The sequence below is a fragment of the Rissa tridactyla genome, unplaced genomic scaffold (assembly GCF_028500815.1).
Source record: "Rissa tridactyla isolate bRisTri1 unplaced genomic scaffold, bRisTri1.patW.cur.20221130 scaffold_707, whole genome shotgun sequence".
In the NCBI taxonomy this organism is placed as follows: Eukaryota; Metazoa; Chordata; class Aves; order Charadriiformes; family Laridae; genus Rissa; species Rissa tridactyla.
Window position 1 is genome coordinate 10,746 of NW_026529920.1, and position 18,565 is coordinate 29,310.

General features: G+C 52.4%; 1 protein-coding gene across 6 annotated transcripts; it reads left to right on the forward strand.

The window, feature by feature from the left end:
* The first annotated feature begins 274 nt into the window (after positions 1–274).
* ZC3H4 (zinc finger CCCH-type containing 4) lies at positions 275–16,319 on the forward strand. 6 transcript variants are annotated; one of them, XM_054187747.1, is made up of 15 exons: positions 512–618; positions 6,259–6,491; positions 8,806–9,025; positions 9,619–9,729; positions 9,909–10,131; positions 10,742–10,887; positions 10,986–11,097; positions 11,194–11,339; positions 11,682–11,795; positions 12,017–12,128; positions 12,476–12,585; positions 12,705–13,063; positions 13,290–13,654; positions 13,805–14,056; positions 14,491–16,319. In XM_054187747.1, exons 2-15 carry the CDS (start codon positions 6,454–6,456, stop codon positions 15,888–15,890), a joined length of 3,708 nt encoding a protein of 1,235 aa, XP_054043722.1. In that variant the 5' UTR covers positions 512–618; positions 6,259–6,453; the 3' UTR covers positions 15,891–16,319. The 6 variants fall into 6 exon arrangements, with proteins under 6 accessions (XP_054043720.1, XP_054043721.1, XP_054043725.1 ...); XM_054187749.1 differs by lacking the exon at positions 512–618 and adding an exon at positions 1,809–2,196; XM_054187748.1 differs by lacking the exon at positions 512–618 and adding an exon at positions 2,275–2,976.
* Positions 16,320–18,565: the final 2,246 nt, after the last annotated feature.

Sequence of the window (18,565 nt, forward strand, 5' to 3'; positions counted from 1 at the left end):
TGAGGCTGCGTGGCCCGGCGTGGGGACCTCTCAGTGGCACAGCTTCCCCCCCCTCCCCCCCCCCAAAGTGGACTCGTCCTCGCCTCAGCCCCTCGGCACTTTTCGGGCCTTCCCGCCATCTGCCGGTCACCTTCGGCAATCTCCGGTTGGGAATAGGGGGGGCGCTCGGGTGTTTCCGCCATCGCTCGGGTGTTTCCGCCATCGTTCGTGTATTTCCGACACCGCTCGGGCATTTCCGTCGCCGTTCGGGCGTCTCCGGCGCCGTGCGGGGCGCTGTCTCGGCGCGGCTGCGTGCCGGCGGGCGCCATTTTGTGTGCCTGCCCGTGGAGCGCGGAGGCGGGCGGGCGGATAAAGCCGGGCCGGGCCGGGCCGTGCCGGAGCCGACCCCCGCGCTGTACAGTGACTGTGCCACCCCCCTCCCCTCCCTGTTCGTCCCCCCTCACCCGCCCTTTGCCCCATGGCCGTGGAGAGCCCGAGTGTCCCCCCCGCCGCCGCCGCTTCCCCCCCCAGCCCGCACTCCACCCCCCCTTCTCCGTCCTGCCACCACCACGACAGCGGCAGCTGCAGCCTCCCCCGGCCGCCGCCGCCGCTCCAACACCACCACGGCCCGGACGAAAGGTCCAGTAACCGCCTCTCCCGAGAGCCTCTCTGTCTGTCTGTCTGTGTCTGTCCGGCTCGCCGGACCAGGTTTGGGGAGGGGGGTGGGGGGGGGAACGGGGAGGGGGACGGGGGGGGACGCGGGGCGACCGGTGGTGGCGGGGGGGGCCGGGGGGGAGGCAGGCCTGAGGCGGGCAGGGGGGGTAGGCCTGGCTTTGGCGGGGCGGGGGTGGGGGGGTGGAAGCGGGGCCCTGAGGAGGTGGGGGGGCGTCTGTGAGGAGGAGGAAGGAGGAAGCGGGGAGAGAGGCAGGGACAGCGGGGGAGATTTGGGGGGGGGGGTGGGGGGTCCCTGGGTAGAGCAGGAGGCCGAGGGAGGAGGAGGAGGAGGGGGCCGCGGCCTGCGTAGGGCCGGGCCTTGAGGGCAGCGCAGGGCCTAGGGTACCAGGAAAAAAGGGGGATTTGGGGGAGGAATTCTGAGAGGAAAAAGGGTCTGGAGGAGGCCGGGGGGGGGGGGGGGGACTCCTAGTTCTTTGCGGGGGGTATTATGAGAGGAAAGAAGGTTAGAAGAGGCCAGGGAGAGGGGTGAGGGGGCTCCTAGCTTTTTTTTTTTCGGGGGGGGGGGGGGAATTCTGAGAGGAAAGAGGGTCTGGAGGAGGCTAGGGAGAGGGGTGAGGGGGCTCCTAGCTTCTCGAGGGGGCTACTAGTTCTTTAGGGGGGGCTCCTAGTTTCTTGAGGGGGTGTTATGAGAGGGGAAGAGGGTCTAGAGGAGGCCAGGGAGAGGGGTGAGGGGGCTCCTAGTTTCCTAAGGGGGCTTTTAGCTGCTTGGGGAGGGTTTTGGGGGGGGAATTCTGATAGGAAAGAGGGTCTGGAGGAGGCCAGGGAGAGCGGTGGGGGCTCCTGGTTCTTTTGGGGGGGGTCCTAGTGCTTTTGGGGGGTTTCTAGCTCTTGGGGGGCTCCTAGCTGCTTTGGGGGGGTATTTCCTAGCTGTTTGGGTTTTTTTTTTTTTTTTTTTTTTGAGGGGGGTCCTTAATGAGGTCTTTAATGACGTTCTTTCTCCTGGGCAGTGCTGGCCTCATTAAGGTCCCCTTTTGTCTTCCTGCTGCTTCTTAAAAAATAATTCCTTGGCTGCAAACGGGGGGGGGGGCAAGAAGGTAGGGAGAGTTAGGGGTGCAGGGTGGGGGGGTGTTGGGGTGCGAGAGCCTCCATCACCCCCCGCTCCTTGATAGAGAAGGGCTCCCAGGTATTAAGAAGTTTCAAAAATATATATAATCTCCCCCAGGAACTTCTCTTTCCTGAGATGTATGTAAAGCACCTCCTCCCCCCCCCAAAAAAAAAAAACCCATAACTTTAGCCGTTTCCTTTAGTAGCACTTTTTTTTTTTTTTGTTAGTGGAAACCATATAGCCAGAAAGTACCAGTAAAAATAAGCAGCTTAAGCATGTATATTTGGGGGAAAAGGAAAAAAAAAAAAAAAAGAGCAAAAAGAGGGAGGTTTGCTGCCTTCCCCTGGAGGGCAGGTGAGCAGCGCAGGGAGCTGCTTTTCCGCATTAGCCTTTGTCTCTGAGGAGGTTTGTTTTCCGTGTGATGCAGGGTTGGGTTGGTAAGTAAGCTCTTTTATTGAATAATTAAATTAAACCTTTTTCCTGCCTTCCCCCCCCCACCCCCCCCAGCCCCCTTCCCTGCCACCAAATAAGTCCCGAGATCGTCTGCGGGGGGTTACGTTTGGCGTAAGCAGTGATTCGATACCGTGTGTGTACAAACCAAGCAGAATTCTCCCCTTTTGTAATGCCCCCGCCGCTGTGAATGGTTAAAAAGAAAAAAAAAAAAAAGAAAAAAGTCACAAAAGCACACAGTTTACTTCCAGATATGTCTGTTGTGACGTTCCCAGGTGAAGTAGCACCGAGGTGAAACACTCTGCCTGTCTAGGCGTAGGATGCGGATCCATTTGCTTTGTCTGCAACCTCCATCCTCATTCCATTGCGTTGAGTGGAAAGCGGCTGCCCCTGGGTGTGGGTCTGCCTGTAAAGCAGGAAAAAAAAAAAAAAAAAAAGTTAAAAAAGTTTGGTTAAACCACTCCAAAGTGTGTCAAAAAGAGAAAAAAAAAAAAAAAAAAGGTGGCAAAGAAAGCACCGTTTCCCAAACGTCATCACACATTTCCCCCCCCCCCCCCCCATCCCCATGTACAGCCTCGTGTCGGATAACTAGCGAAATTAAAAGTACAGTGCAAGCACCCAGTTTGTAACAAAGCTCGTTAGCGGCCTCGCTTCTCCCCTTTCTTTTCCTTTGTCCGTCAGGTGCCTTAACGAAAAAGCTCGAGCTTGTTCCTCACGCTACTTCACACCATCCAAGTCCGAAGTCAGAACACCACGCACAGTGTTGGGTATTTCCCCCCACCCCTTTCTCTGGCCAATTAATTTAATTTCTTGTCTTAGTTTTTTTGGTTTGTTTGTTGTTTTTTTTTCCTGGAGGCCAAAACCGCACACTTTTTGCCCCTTTTCACCCAGTTTACATTGTTCTCAGGTGGAAAAAAAAAAAACAACCCAAAACCCCAGTGTTTCCTCTAAGCACGCCGATAACAGTTGTGTGAAATCGTGGTTTGTTTCCCCTCTTGTCTTTCTTCCCTCAAAAAAAAAAAAGAAAAAGGTGTATACATCTGCTTAAACTGTAAAATAACGCAAGCACTTGTTCTAGACAATTAGAGGGCTTTTCGTTAGAGATTTAATTGCATTCCGGAAAGGGCTTTTCACATACAACGGGATCCAGTGATGTCTTTTATGCCTTTTTGTCGCTGTTTTTAAATGTCTGTGACAGGACCTTTACGGTCCCTGCGCCTTCTGTGGCTTAAATTTGCCACACCATCGTAAAACCGGGATATTATTTTTTTTCCCCCTTTTCCATCAGCGATCCACCATCAGGGCTTGAAAATGTTACTGGTCTGGCTGGAATGGTGTTGGTTCAGGGAGAGCAGGACCTCAGAGCATCCATTTCCCCCCCAGCTAATATATTCAATTAATAACTTTGTTGGGCTATTTTACTAAACGTATGTAATGTGTTGAGCTTTATACTTCCCCGTCTTGATCCGGAAAAATCCAAACTGGTTTTTTTGATGGCTACTAAGGGCGTTTTTTTTATATCCGTTATCAAGAGGAATTGGAAAGGGAAGATGTGGAAAAGAAAGAAAAGAGGCCGCTGGAAAACTTTGGGTGAATTTTCCCCCCTTTTGAGGGAGGGAAGAACCAGGAATTGTTTGAAATGTCAGGAGCTCTCGGGGGTTGTAAAGCCAAGTTTCAGGAGTTGTTGGCTGGTTCCATCAAGCGAGTGGGATTTTTTTTTTTTAGAGAAAGAGTAAAATATTAGCAGTAAGACTCAAAACTGCTCGTCTGGGGCTTTTCCTCATGCCTTGCTCCCCTTGACCCATTTTTAATCGGGCTCAACCTCCTTTTAGCGCTCACGATTTGCAAGAAATTACCTTTTTAGTGGTGCAAACACCCCTTTAACGTCGGTACCGTGAGCAGCTCCCTGGAAAAATCAGAATTTTTTTTTTTTTTTACAGGGATGGTTGGTTGTTTTGGGTTTTTTTTTTCCTAAGGGCGTAATTGTTCTGCTGAAGCTCCTTGGGTCGAGCGAGGCTTTGTTGTCCCGGGTTAAAGGAAAGGCCAAAGCAAATCCCAAACCCTGGTGTTTCTCTTTTTTGTATCGTTATTATTTCCAGGCCGTATCCCGTTGCTGTGGCATCAGCCGTGCTGCGGCAGCGAGGACGTTAGGATTTCACTGAAGGATACGGATAACAGGAACCTGGGAACAGAGGAGAAGGTTCGGAATTAGCAGCCGAGTCCTCAAAAAATCTTGAATTTGGCCCAAATAGCGCCCGGAAGTTTCCCTTAGTAGAAATAGCGCTTAAAAACGTGAATTTTGGGGGTGTCAGGAGGAGGATTTGCCCTGATTACAGCCAGGCTGAAGAGATCTCTCTCCAAGCCCTTTTTAAATTAGTACAACATATTTGTTACCATAATTAAAAAAAAAACCTAACACCCGAACCCCAACTATACAGAAAATAGGAAAAAGCTGATAAATTTTAATGACTCCTGCCCCGGTCCGCGCAGTTTGAATGAGGCGGTGCGGCCCCCGCTGCCTTCAAAGCGCCGCTTCTTTTATTCCTTGATTGATGTATTTCCCCGCCGTTTCCACTCGGAATAAAATAGGAGGCGGCCGCCCCAGCGGAGAGCCTCGTTCCTTTGGGATTATTCTGGAAGAATCCACGTTTTGGGGAAAAGAACGGGAGATTTGGCGGAATTCATTTGCACCAGTGCAGGTGTGATGCTGGGGTCGGATCTTTAAACTTCCGCTGAAGCCTTAAAAAAGTGCGGTTAATACTCTTTAGAGGTCACTCTGCAAGGCATATTTTCACTAGAAAAACCTTGAAATGCAGAAAGTGAGGAAAAACTACACGTTTGGCCTAAAAAGACCTAAATTCTGCTTAAAAGCAGGGCCTTTTTCTACATGGGAAGGGCCCTGGTTTTAAACCCTGCTCTGAAATTGGTGGTGAAAAGTCGCTTTTAGCCGGGATTTTCCGCCTTTGCCAAAAAAAACCCCCACTGCCCCTCAAGCTTAGCAGTCGGTTTATGGTGAATTTAGGGTTTTTACTTGGTTTTATTGAGTTTACTTTTTTAATTCGCCGTCTGATCATTCCCCCCCCGCCATAGAACACACCGTCAAATATATCAGATCGTTAAAAATCAACTTGAACCTCTCTTGGTTGCTCAGCTTGAGGCAGGAGGTGTTTATCCTCAAGATCCCCCGTTTGTGCCCAACTCAGATCCCCGTCAAGTTTAAAATTGCTTAAAATCCAGGAAAATTAGACGCGAACATTTGCTTTTTGGGAGTTTAAATCGCGCAGATCTGCAGATCGGGACTTGCAGAGCGTTCGCGGATTGATTTTCAAACCCTCCCCGCTGCATCGCTCTGAAAAACAACCCAAAAAAAGGCGTTTTCACCCCTTTCCTTGTATTTCTAATTTAATTTTTTTTTTTGTGCGTTCCTCAAAGTTAAACCCGATTCTACCTTCGTACACGAACCCGGCGGCCGCGGAGCGGCTCCGGCAAAACCAGCGATTTCACGCTCAGCTGCACCCCTTGTGTAAAAAAAAAAAAACCCGCCGTCAAAAAGGTTTTTTCCTATTAAATAGTCTTTTTTTTTTTATAGGGGGATTGTCTGGAAGTTAGTCCAACGTATATCAAGCGCACAAAGCTCTTTCTTTTCTTAAAAGTAGTAAAAAAAAAATTGTGTTTTTCCAAGGATGGGAGCTGAGAGGTTTATTTTCGCTGGGGTTTCTTCCAGGTGTAACGAGGAAGGAGAAGTAATATCTTTAATAGGGTTAGGAGGGTATATTGGCTATAAATTACTATAAGTCCACCCTTTAGGCCGCTCATTTGTCACTTCGTTAGCGCTCGTTTCCAATTTTAACAAAGCTTTGGCTGCACAAAGTGACATTATTTATTTTAAGGTAATATTTTAATTCTGCCGCCGCTCCCCGGTGGCTAAAAAAACCCTGAATTTTCTCCCGCTAGGGTCATTCCTGTGATTTTTGCCCCCCGGCGAAGCTCTGGGGATGGCGGGATAATGATGGAAAGGGCTTTTTTTTTTTTTTTTTCCTGTTTTCCAGGCGTTGTCATCGTCCCGGGTTCCGTCGTTGCCGTGGCGCTGTCTCACACGCCGCTCGGAACCGCGCTGCGCCGGCCGCCGTCCCCTCTAGCTCAGGCGGGACGGAGCGATAGGAAAACCCAGGGATTCAGGGAAGAATTTCCCCCCCTTCCCCCAGCTCGGTGTTTGCTGCGATACCGATAATCGCTTAACAGCCATGGCTTCTTCGCCGCCTCCCCGCAGCGACTCTCCACGGTGAGCCCGTTCCCCCCCCAAAAAAAAAACCCACAAATTCACTTTAATCGCTTAAATTTTGTTTCCGACCCGCCTTGGGTATCGCTCGGTTGCTTTCAGACATCCTTCCCGCTTGCCGTATTCCAAATTATTCCCGATTTTTTGCCTTTAAAACCATCGGGCGAATTCGTCGCTTGGATAATACTTGCCGAAAACTTTTCCCAGCCTCTCCGAGAGGTCGCTGTATCATTTCTGGCCCAAACCGACACAAGTTGGGCAAAACCGGAGTTAAAACCCATCAGAAGAGATGATATTGCCCATCTTTAGATGTCGTTTGGTATCTGAGCATCTGTATAAACACGATTTTTCAGACCTCCCTCCTTTATGAGGCATGCGTGTTGATTAAATAATTAATATTCATCTGCTAAGCAGCTCAGCGATCGTTTTGACAGTTCGGCGTCGTCCCAGCTCTTGGTTATTTTTCAGATAACCGTTGCGGCGGCCACAAAATTTGTTCTTGGGAGCTTTTTTTGGTCTTCGTTTCTGTAACCGCTGTGAATTCCGAGACGCGATTGTTGTTCGGGGGGGCCTACGGTCTCCTCTAAAGCTTGATATTGCACCAGAGCAACTCCGGGCAAGGGTAAAAGCACCTGGAGAGGGTAATTAAAATTGTAATTAAGGTGTTTTGTCCCTCTTGGAAGGCGTTGGGGAGCGGTCGCCGTCCCCAGCCAGTGAGGACTCCTGAGAAAAGGGTAAATGAGGCTGATTCCGAAGGAATATACCGGAGGGAATAGCTGGTTTTTTTGCCAAAAAAAAAAAAAAACAAACCCAACGTGAGGACGTTTATTGCATTTCTTTTGAGCGATAAATTGGTTTCGGCTCATGGTTTCCTACCCCTGTGCCAAGCTCGGTGTTTCGCTGGGTCGTTTTGAGTTTGAAAACCATTTCTTGGTGAATCTGTCCCTTCAGGGCTTTCGACAGGACTTTTCGTTCAATATTTAAATACACAGGTGTTTCCATTCCTTTCCGTAACCTTGTTTTATTTCCGTTTTTCTACTTGGCTTTGAGTTTTTCTTGTTCCCGGCCTGATCTTGCCGGACACAAACACCCAAAAAGGTGCCACCTTTTCGCTGCAAAAACTAATTTCCGCTGATATTGGCCTTTAAAACTTGTGCGTACGGCGAGGAATTACGCGTTGGGATTATGAGCTTCATGAGGAATATTTGATTTTAGAGCGGGGCTGTTATTAAGATGGTGCAAACGTGAGTGAAAACAAGAGGGAACTTCGCGTCGGAGTCGAACCGGGTGCCCCCTTTGCTCTCGCGGATGTTTTTTGTACGTGTTTGGGGAAATAATTTTTTTTTTTTTTTTTTTTTTTTTAACGGGACAGGCCGACTCGTTCACGCAGCACAATTTTTGCTGTTCCTAAACCCCTTTTCAGCTTCCAGAGCTTGCTGAGAGCGGCCCTTCCCATTATGGTGGGATTTACTGTAGCCAAAAAAAGCCAAATAGCCTAAAAAATACCCCAATTGGAGGGATGCAGGTCAAAGATCCACGTCCTACACGCTCCTAAATTGTTTCTGAATGCCAGTGACGTACATAAACAAGCCATCGTTTATGGTTTTAATTATAATTTAAGTGAAAAGACCCCGCTCGTGTTTTAAATCCTGCAGCGACGACCTGTTTGGGGAGAGAGGGAAAAGGCGAAGGAGCCGGTTAAAGTCGTGCCGTGTTCCACCTCTAACGCGTTATGAGGCTGGAAGAGGTTTCTCCTAACCCGGATGTGAGGGATTTCTGATTGGGTTTAATGGAGCAGGGCTTGGGGAAGCTGCTGGAGGAAGTTTGGATTTGTTTTATCGCCTCCACTAACGACAGTCGTGGGGGAACGGTAGCAGGAGAAAGCGGGAATAACTGGGCACGCGTCTCTAGATTGGGCAAACCAAAGTGATATCTGCTTATTGTCGTCTTCTAGAGGACAGATTGTTTTATTAAAACACCAGTTTCGGTTCCTGGAGTGGGCCAAGCGCTTTATTAAATCACTCATTTCCGTTATTGGGAGTTAATTTGCTGTAATTTCATGCGAAAGTCGAGTGCCGTAACGTTGTGGCTTCGCTTTGTTTGCGAGACGTTTCTTCGCCGTGTTTTAACTCCGGGCTGAGCGGAGATGATTCTGTCAAATCAATATTTGCGGTCAGATTTTTAAAACCCCGATAACTAGGAATTATTCAGCACTTTGGGAGCCAAGTGCCTGGCTGGTGAGCAGAGTGAGAAAGTTTTATTTTCCTTTTTTTTTTATGAATAAGGGGAATTAAACGCGCCCGTCCGCTTTTTACAGGGAGGATGGAGAACTGGAAGAAGGGGAGCTGGAGGACGACGGAGGGGAGGAGGCGCAGGATCCCTCGGAATCACGCGAAAGAGGTCGGAAGGAGAAAGGGGAGAAGCATCACAGCGATTCCGATGAGGAGAAAACCCATCGACGGATGAAGCGCAAGCGTCGGAAAGAGAGAGAGAAAGAGAAGAGGAGATCCAAGAAGAAAAGGAAATCCAAACACAAGGTGAGCCAGGCGCTGCTTGCTTTGCCATCGGGTGTCTCCAGGGAATTAATTCCTCCTCTAACATTATTCCGGGGAGTCTGAGGCTCTTCCCCTCAGGATAATTGCAAGGTGGGAGCACTGGCAGGGGTTTTTGGGGTTCAGCTCCTTAACGTCTTCCTCCTCTGAGGACCCCACGCAGCAGCGGGGCACCGAGGTCTGCGGCCGGGATGGAAATGCTCCGATGCTTTTGTCCGTTTGAAGAGGCAGAATGGGAAGAAAACAGGGTTTTTATTTAGGGAATTCCTTTGTGTGAGCATTCGGACCTCAAAGGGGATTGCAGGCTGTGGATTTGCCAAATCGAGGATGTTTGTTACCTAAATTCCAGGAGTTTCTACAGCACGGAAGATGTATTTTCTTTGTCTTCATTAGAGACCAGTTAAATAAGCTGCTAACGGGCTCCCCACTTTGCAATTCACTGATAATTTTGTTAAGCAAAAATTGAATTTCTTTCCAAAAAACCACCCCAAAAGACAAAGGGCGACTGAGTTGGGTTGTGTCCGAGTCGGAGCTGGCCTGTAATAAAATGACACCGGCTGTTTTCCTTGCCTTGCCAGCGCCACGCTTCTTCCAGCGATGACTTCTCTGATTACAGCGAGGATTCGGACTTCAGTCCTGGGGAAAAAGGACACCGAAAATACCGGGAATACAGCCCTCCCTACTCTTCCGTAAGTTCAGAGCTGCTGCCGGCGCAGGTGGCTCCGTCTACAGGCCGCGCGCTTTGGCGTCGGGCCTTGAGCCCATTTATTTTTCACCCGCTTGGGGATTTTGAATGATTTTGTTTCAAAATTAAATCGTGATGCTAAGCTTGATGCCATCCTTTTCTTCCTCTCTGCCTTTTCCAAAGTCCCACCAGCAGTATCCCTCCTCTCACGGCGCTCCCATGCCGAAGAAGAGCTACTCCAAAATGGAAAGCAAGAATTACGGCATGTACGAGGACTACGAGAACGAGGAGTACGGCCAGTACGAGGGGGAGGAAGACGAAGATATGGGCAAGGAAGATTACGACGACTTTGCCAAAGAGCTGAATCAATACCGGAGAGCCAAGGAAGGCTCCCACCGGGGGCGAGGTACTAAATATTCCAGGTTTTTTTCCCCGTATCTCGTTACCTGCAGCTCGTTTAGCTGATCTGTGGCCAAATAAGGCCCGGCGCGTTGCAGGAAGCTCCGTGGAGGTGTTGGTTTGTGATGGGGGAAAAGTGCTTTTTTCCTCTTCTCTGCTCCGAGGGGAAAGTTCAGATCCCTGTGGATAGTTCAACGTTTTAAGTAAGCGTTGTTCTCGCTAGCAAAGGTTGTTGTAAAAGCAGGTAAGGGGTCGAAAATGGATAAAATAAAAGCTATATTTGAGAGGGAAATGAATTTCATCAATAAGATGAGTCTGGGTATCGCATCTGGAGTACGCAGATGGACGTTACCAGTCTGACATACCACAGCCGTGACGTGGCCACACAGCATTGGGTGGTTTTTTTTTAAAAATACTATCATTTGCCTTCTTAAAAATCCATTTTTTTAGACTATTAGAACCTGATTCACTTAGAAACAAGTTTTTAAGGTGCTGCTGATCCCATAGCAGAAGGTTATTATTTCTTTTTCCTTGCCGGGATTATTTTTGTGCTGTTTTTAACGCACCCGAGAGGTGAAACGCGGCAGAAAGCTGAGCCCGTCCCCTTCCTTCACCAGGTGGCCGCGGCCGAGGCAGAGGGTACCGAGGCCGAGGAGGAAGAGGAGGGATGAGAGGAGGCCGAGGCATGGGCCGAGGGAACCGCGGGCGAGGCAGGGGCGACCACCCCGAGGAAGAGGAGGAAATGTATGAGGAAGAGATGGAAGTAAGTGCCGAGTCTCCCACCCGCTGCCCGGGGAGGCGAGAGAAGCTCCGTTTTCACCCTGTCGGAGGCTGCACTTCCTCCCCGCTCATTAACGGCAGGGCTCTCGTTTGCAGTACTGTGATAACGAGGAGCCCCTTGGCGAGGACGAGTACGACGACTACTCGAAGGAGCTGAACCAGTACCGCCGGAGCAAGGAGAATCGGGGCCGGGGTGAGGGGGATAACGAGCTCCCCGCGTTCCCGTTCTCTCGCCCCTTTTACGGAAGAACTTCCAAACGAGGCAGCGGGGGGGATGTTTTTATTCCAGGTTTAAATCGAGGACGCGGTCGCGGCCCCAGAGGAAGAGGAAATAAAGGCATGGGCAGAGGACGAGGCAGAGGTGGCAACAGAAGCGGAATGGGGAAAGGGGGCGGAATGAACGACGACGACGATTACTACGACGAGGACATGGGAGTGAGCAGCTCTTTGTTTTCTGACAGCTCGATACAGCGCCGGGTGCCCCCTTTGTCCCCCCTCCCCCTCTTAAATCCTCTCAGGCTTTGAAGAAAACCTTGGCAGGAGCGAAAAAACCAAACGGAGCTTCCCCAGAATCCACAAAAATTGCATGTTTTGGGTTCTGCTCCTCTGACAGGTTCCTCAAGCCTTGCTCAGCAGCCTGCCGCTCGCTTTTCCTCCCTTTTTCATCCCAAATCCCGGTGGTTTCCCCTCTCCCGGGTGGCTGCCCGGGAAGTTTTAATTTCTCTCGCTTTGTATTTTCAAATTCTTTGTCAACTTAACGCCACGTGCTTCCCATAGGATGGAGGAGGCGGTGGGAATTACCGGCGGAACGACCATGACAAACCCCACCAGCAGTCGGATAAGAAAGGGAAAGTGATCTGCAAATACTTCGTGGAAGGCCGATGTACCTGGGTAAGGGAACAATTCAAGAATATTTATATAAAATCTCTTCATACACACGCGGAACCGGCACCGAAGCGTAAAGTCCAGGTTTTAAACCCATTTTGGGGGAGGGATTGGTGCCTACAAAGGGTGTTTTGGGAAGCAGCCGCGTCTCCCCATCCCTCTTTGGTGCTGGCAAACACGGCGGCGCTTCTGCCGCTTAACGCGCTGTCGTCTCGTCTCCGCGACAGGGCGACCACTGCAATTTCAGTCACGACATTGAACTACCAAAGAAACGAGAGCTCTGCAAGTTCTACATCACCGGCTACTGCGCCAGGGCTGAAAACTGCCCGTACATGCACGATATCCTTTGGGTTTTCCGCTTTTTCCTTAAGACGGCCTTAAATCGGTCTCGTTTCTCTGCGTGTGGCGGGGTCGGGGGGGGGGAGGGGAAAAGGCGCTTTCTGACAGGCAGCGCTCCCTGTTCCTTCTTATCCTCACTTTTCCTCTTAAAGAAAGGAGGTTCGGGGCTGTTGCGCCTACAGAAAAACATGGCAGAAAGGTAAAATGTGGCATTTCTGGCGACGGTAGTTTAATATCGGTGTCGTGCCAGCACAAATCCACCACATTTGGAAGTGAAAAGTGTCTTGTAACCTCTCCGGCTGTTGGAACAACTCCCTCTTGGGTTTATTCTCCTTAATAAATGCCACGGGATTTCCCGTGCAAGCTCTTCCACACCACGGGCAACTGCATCAATGGGGATGACTGCATGTTTTCTCACGATCCGCTCACGGAGGAGACGCGGGAGCTTCTGGACAAGGTAAAGCGAAGCCTTACCACCGCTTCCCCCTCCCCGTTTTACTGCCCTGGAAGTCAAATCCCGCGGGCGGAAAGGCTTTTGCGCCGCTTGGATCAACTTTGCCTCCTTTATCTTCTCAGATGCTGGCGGATGACGCGGAAGCGGGCGCCGAGGATGAGAAAGAAGTCGAAGAGCTTAAAAAACAAGGCATCAACCCTCTCCCCAAACCACCCCCTGGGGTGGGTTTGCTCCCCACTCCCCCTCGTCCTCCCGGTCCTCCGGCTCCCACCTCTCCCAACGGGAGACCCATCCCGGGGGGGCCGCCTCCTCCTCCGCCGCCGCCTCTTCCACCCCCGGGGCCGCAAATGCCGCCGCCGATGCACGAGCCGCTGTCCCCGCAGCAGTTGCAGCAACAGCAGGACATGTACAAGAAAATCCCCTCCTTGTTCGAGATCGTCGTCCGGCCCACGGGGCAGCTGGCGGAGAAACTGGGCGTCAGGTGGGTGCCGTCTCGCAAGGAGGAGCTCTGCCCCGGCGCCGCTGCCGCCGCTAACGATGGGCGTAAAAAGGCGTTTTTGGGTGCGACGCGGGGTCGGACGCTGGGTGCCTCCCTCCGGAAGTTTGTCCATCCCTCCAGAATCGTGTCCATCCCTCCAGCAGCGTGTCCTCCAGCAGTGGAAAATGTGCATTCAAGCCATTTTTTCCTTTCTTATTTTCTCTTTCAGGCACCCAGGGCCGCCCCCGCCCAGGTTCCCCGGGCCCGGAGGCCCCCCAGGACCGATGCCCGGCCCCATGCACCCCGACATGCATCCCGACATGCACCCGGACATACATCCCGACATGCACCCAGACATGCACCCCGACATGCACCCCGATATGCATCCGGACATGCATCCCGACATGCCGATGGGTCCGGGAATGAATCCCGGCCCCCCCATGGGTCCCGGCCCCCCCATGATGCCCTACGGACCTGATGATTCCCCTCATTCCGGCATGATGCCGCCCGGCCCGGGGCCGCAAGGTTTCTACGATAATTTTTACCCACACCAAGAAGGTCTGGAGATGGATCACGGCATGATGGGAGACCCAGGTATGTCCTGAGGATCTGCCGGGATCACCTTTGGGTGCTTTGCCGGACACTCCGGCTTGGAGAGAGGTTGTTCCCAGGCACAACAGGCCGAGAAGGGGGGTAAAAAAATGAAGATTTTCTTTTAAAACGTGTTTATTTTTTCCCTCGTAGAAGACTACGGTGGTTACGAGGATATGGAAGGGCCTGCGGGAGAGCACATGTTCCCCGATCCGTCCTTGGATCCCGACGCTTTGTGCGAAGGAGGCCCCTCCGGCTTAACCAAACCGCCCGGCAGCATCCCCGATTTCATGCCCTCGGCACAAAGAGCGCTTTATTTGAGAATCCAGCAGAAACAGCAAGAGGAAGAGGAGAGAGCCCGGAGATTAGCCGAGAGCAACAAGCAGGAACGCGAAAACGAGGAAGGCAAGTGGCAAAACGCGCCGGTTTTCCTTCAAAACTCCAATTTCCTTCCGTTTCACCCCACCCGGAGGCGGGAGCTCCGAAAACTAGGGGAGAAATGGGGGTGTCGGGGAGGAATTCTGTAGGGAACGAGGGGTGCCGAGTGCTTTGAAGAGAGCCCCCGGCATCAAAAGAGCTGAAAAACTGGGAAGAATGTGAAGGAGACAGGGATACTGGTTTAATTCTGGGCAAACTGGAGTCTGCCGGGGGTGGGAGGAAGAGGAAGGGAGGGATGCTCCGGTCATTTGCGGGGCGAAAATGAGACGGGGAGGCCGAGGCTGAGGGATAATTGGGAATTTGAGTGGCGTGGAATTGAGGTGATGCGTTTTGGGGACCTTCTCCTCGGCGTCGCGGCTTTTAACGGCTTTTTGTCGCCTTTTTTCTCTCCTCCCTGCCAGGCGACACCGGGAACTGGTATTCCAGCGACGAAGACGAGGGTGGAAGCAGTGTCACCTCCATATTGAAAACCTTACGGCAACAAAGCTCGGGCCGCCCTCACCCCCAACCCACCCACGGCGAAATGGGGCCCCCCCCCGGCGTCTCCGACCCCCGCCTTCAAAAATCCCAAGCCGGAAGCAGCAGCGGACGACCCGCTGATCCGCGTTTACGGGATCCTCGACTTTCCCGAAATTCCGACCTTTCCCTCTCGGCCGATTCGGGCCCCACCGACCCCAGGTTGGCACGACACGTTCCCTCCGCCCTCCCCAAAGCGGATATTCCTCATTCCAGCGGCGTCGGCGGCGTTCCCAAACCCCCCTTACTCCCCGAGGAAGAGGAAGGAGAAAGAGCTTTACGGGATAAACCCCTCAACATCCCCTTGGATGCTCTCCCGGGCCATTCCCTGCGGGATCCTCGCTCCCAACTCCAGCAGTTCAGCCACATCAAAAAAGACGTCGTCCTCCACAAACCCAACTTCTCCCGCATGATCCTGTGGAGCCCGGAAGATCTAATTCCTCTCCCCATCCCAAAACAAGAGTTTATTCCCGTTCCGGCCGCCCTTCAAACCATTCCGCCCCTGGATCCACGTCTCAACAGGCCCCAAGCGGCTCTCGCCGACCCCCGGCAAAGAGGGGGAAGCGCCGCCGGGGATCCCGCTTCCTCGCCGGGTGCTGGCCTTCCCGATTTCGAGCTTCTTTCCAGGATATTAAAGACTGTGAACGCCGCCGGCGGCCCCACCGCCAGCCCCGGTGACAAACCCAGCGACCCTCGCAAGCGGAAAACCCCCGCCGATCCCAGATTGCAAAAAAACCCGGAAACGGGAGCTTCCAAAACCCGCGAATCCGGTGAATCCGTCGATGCCGCCCCCGCCATCGCTCCCTACGACCCGCGGCTGAGCAAAGGCGGCGGGCAGAGCAGCGTGCTCAGCGCCATCAGCTTGTACGACCCCAGGACTCCCAATTCGGGGGGCAAATCCCCTCCCGAAGCCGCCGGCTCTTCCCTAAAACCTTCCGAATCCGGTAAAACCAGCGGAAAACCCAAGGAACCCCTTTTCGTTCGCCGCTCGGCTTTGGAACAACCCGATTCGGAAAAAACCGAATCGGCTACGGACAGGTACAACAGTTACAACCGTCCGCGGCCCAAAGCCGCCCCCCCGGCCCAAGAAGCCGCCCCCCAACCCGGGGTCCACAACCTTCCAGTCCCCCCGGTTTACGGCCTGGTGAAACCCAGCGGGAAATCGGGAACGGGAAGCCCTTTCGCCGGGAATAGCCCGGCGCAAGACAGCGACCAGCAAGACGCCGCTTCCCTTAAAGACGTCTTTAAGGGCTTCGATCCCACGGCTTCCCCTTTTTGCCAATAATACGTCGTCCCCCCCCTCCAAAAAAAAAACCCCACCCATCCAAAACCCATCGAAAAGAGAAAACCGATCCCTGATTTATTCGCGGTGGGAATTTGATTGATTTTCCCTTTTTTTTTTCCGGGGTTGTTTTTGGCCTTTTTAATTCCGTTGAGGCTCGCTTCAGGTGTATATAAATCCCACTTTCTGCTGGAATTCCGCGTTTCCCACCCCGCGGTTGAAAAAAATGGCAACACCCCCCCCACCACCCTCGGCCGTAACAACGTTTTCCTTCATTTCGTGCTTTTTTTCCCCCAAACCGTCCCCCCCCCGGATCGAAATGGGGGAGAGGGGGGGATAAATCCTTAAATCTCCGCATTTCCAACCCAATTCCCGGGAAGAAAACCAACAGCGATTCTTTATATTTTCGCTTTAAAAAGCCGCCGGGGGCGGGGGGGGTGAGAGTGGGGTTGGGGGGGGGGGGTCATTTTTACACCGGAATGAACGAAAGAATCTTTGTATTATAATCTTTTTTTTCCTAAAATTCTGCTTTAAAATGGGAGCAACCCTGAAAAAAACCACCAAAATCCCCCCCCACCCCCCAAAAAAAAAAAAAAACCTGCTTTTGTACTGACGGGGAGGGGGCGTTTCTGGTTTTCTTTGCATTTCTTTTATTTTTGTGTTTTGGTTTTTTTTTTTTTAATTATTATTATTATTATTATTACGGGAAGTAAATATTTTTTTCTGCCGTTTCTTGGCGATTTTCGAAACAAAACCAGGGCCTTTGATTCCCCCCCCCTCCCCGAGAAGGTGACGAAATATTTACAGCCCCCCTCCCCCGGCCCCCGCCAAAAAAAGCCAAGAAAAAAGAAGAAAAAAAACCCAACCGAACAAAAAGTTTGTATTATTGAAATGAAATTATTCCCCTGGGACGGAAAAGGGGGGTGGGTTTTTTGCCCCAAAAATAAGGTTCTCGGCGCTTGGGGATTTGGGGTTTTTTTTTGGGTTTTTTTCTCCCGTCTTGTTCGTCCCGGCGACGAACGGGATTTAAAAAATGGCACCAACAAAAAAAAAAAAGAGGAAATTCAAAATGACGAAATTCAATTCAAAAAAATTTTCCAAGTTAAAAATGCAACGTCATTTAACAAATTTAAGTTAAAAATCTAAAAAAAAAAAAAAAAAAAAACAAAGAAAAAAACAAAAACAACCCCACTGCCACGTTTTTGGGGCAAACCCCCCCGTTTTTTCTAAGCCAGAGCGTTAAAAAAAAAAAAAAACTAAAAATTATTCTTTTTCAGCAAGAAATTGCCCGTTTTTTTGGCTTTTTTCGCGGCGCCCCCAGGAAATCATTTCCCCTCAGGGCAAAAGCCAGAACTTTTTGTAAAAATTATTTTGGGATTATTTTTCTTTTATAAGGATTTCAAAACCACAAAAACCAGCTCTTGAAGCCAGGGCGGGGGGGGGGGTGCGGGGGGGGCGCGGGGTGGTGTGGGGGGTGTTTTCCACCCACCGCAGGGAGGGGCGGGGGAGAGGGGGGGCGGGTTTCGAAGAAAAACGATTGTAATAAATGTGTAAATAATTGTTTCCGAGTCGGGGTTTTGCACCAAAATTTGGAGTTGGGGGGGTTTGGGGGGGGATTCTGTGGGGTTTGGGGGCTTTTAGGGGGGGAATTTGGGCGGGTTGGGGGGCGATTGGGGTTTGGAGGCTTTTGGGGGTGCAGGTGGGGGGGTTTGGGGCCAATCTGTGGGGTTTGGGGGGGCCCATACGGGCTTTGGGGGGGGCACTGTGGGTTTTGGGGGGGGCCGTATGGGGTTTTGGGGGGGGCACTATGGGGTTTGGGGCGGCACTATGGGTTTGTGGGGGGCCCATATGGGGTTTGGTGGGGCACTGTGGGTTTTGGGGGGGCACTATGGGTTGGGGGGGCCCATATGGGGTTGGGGGGGGCACTATGGAGTTTGGGGGGGCCCATATGGGGTTTGGGGGGGGCACTGTGGGGTTTGGGGGGGCGCATATGGGGTTTGGGGGGGCACTGTGCGTTTTGGGGGGGCCCATATGGGGTTTGGGGGGGCACTATGGGTTTGGGGGGGCCCATATGGGGTTTGGGGGGCCACTGTGGGTTTGGGGGGACCCATATGGGGTTTGGGGGGGGCACTGTAGGTTTTGGGGGAAGCACTATGGAGTTTAGGGGAGCACATATGGGGCAGGGGGTTCCCAGGGGGGCACCCAGGCATTCCAGGGTCTCCCCCCCAGCGGGGTGGGGGGGATACACACCCTCCCCCCCTCCCCCGTATTCCCCTCCCTCCCCCCTTCTCCCCCCCCCGGGACCGGCGCGGGGGGGGGCCGCTTCCTGCCCAGCTGTTCCCAACAGCTGGAGGCTGCTGTAAACAACCAGCTGGGGCGGGGGGGGGGGGCGGGAACGGGGTGACACGGAGCCGGGGGGGGGGGTGGCGTGTCGTCCCCCCCTCCCTGTGTGTCCCCCCCCATTCGCGCGTGTCCCCCCCTTTCGTGGCAACCCCCCGTATCCCCCCCCGTTCTTTGCCTCCCCCGCTACTTGTGTCCCCCCCCCGGTGTGTGTGTGCCCCCCCCGCGCCCCGCGACGTCCCTCTTCGTGTCCCCCTCCTTTGTGGCCCACCCCGTGTGTCCCCTCCCCATGTGTCGCCCCCCTCCCCCCCACTCGTGTGTGTCCCCCCCCGTACTTC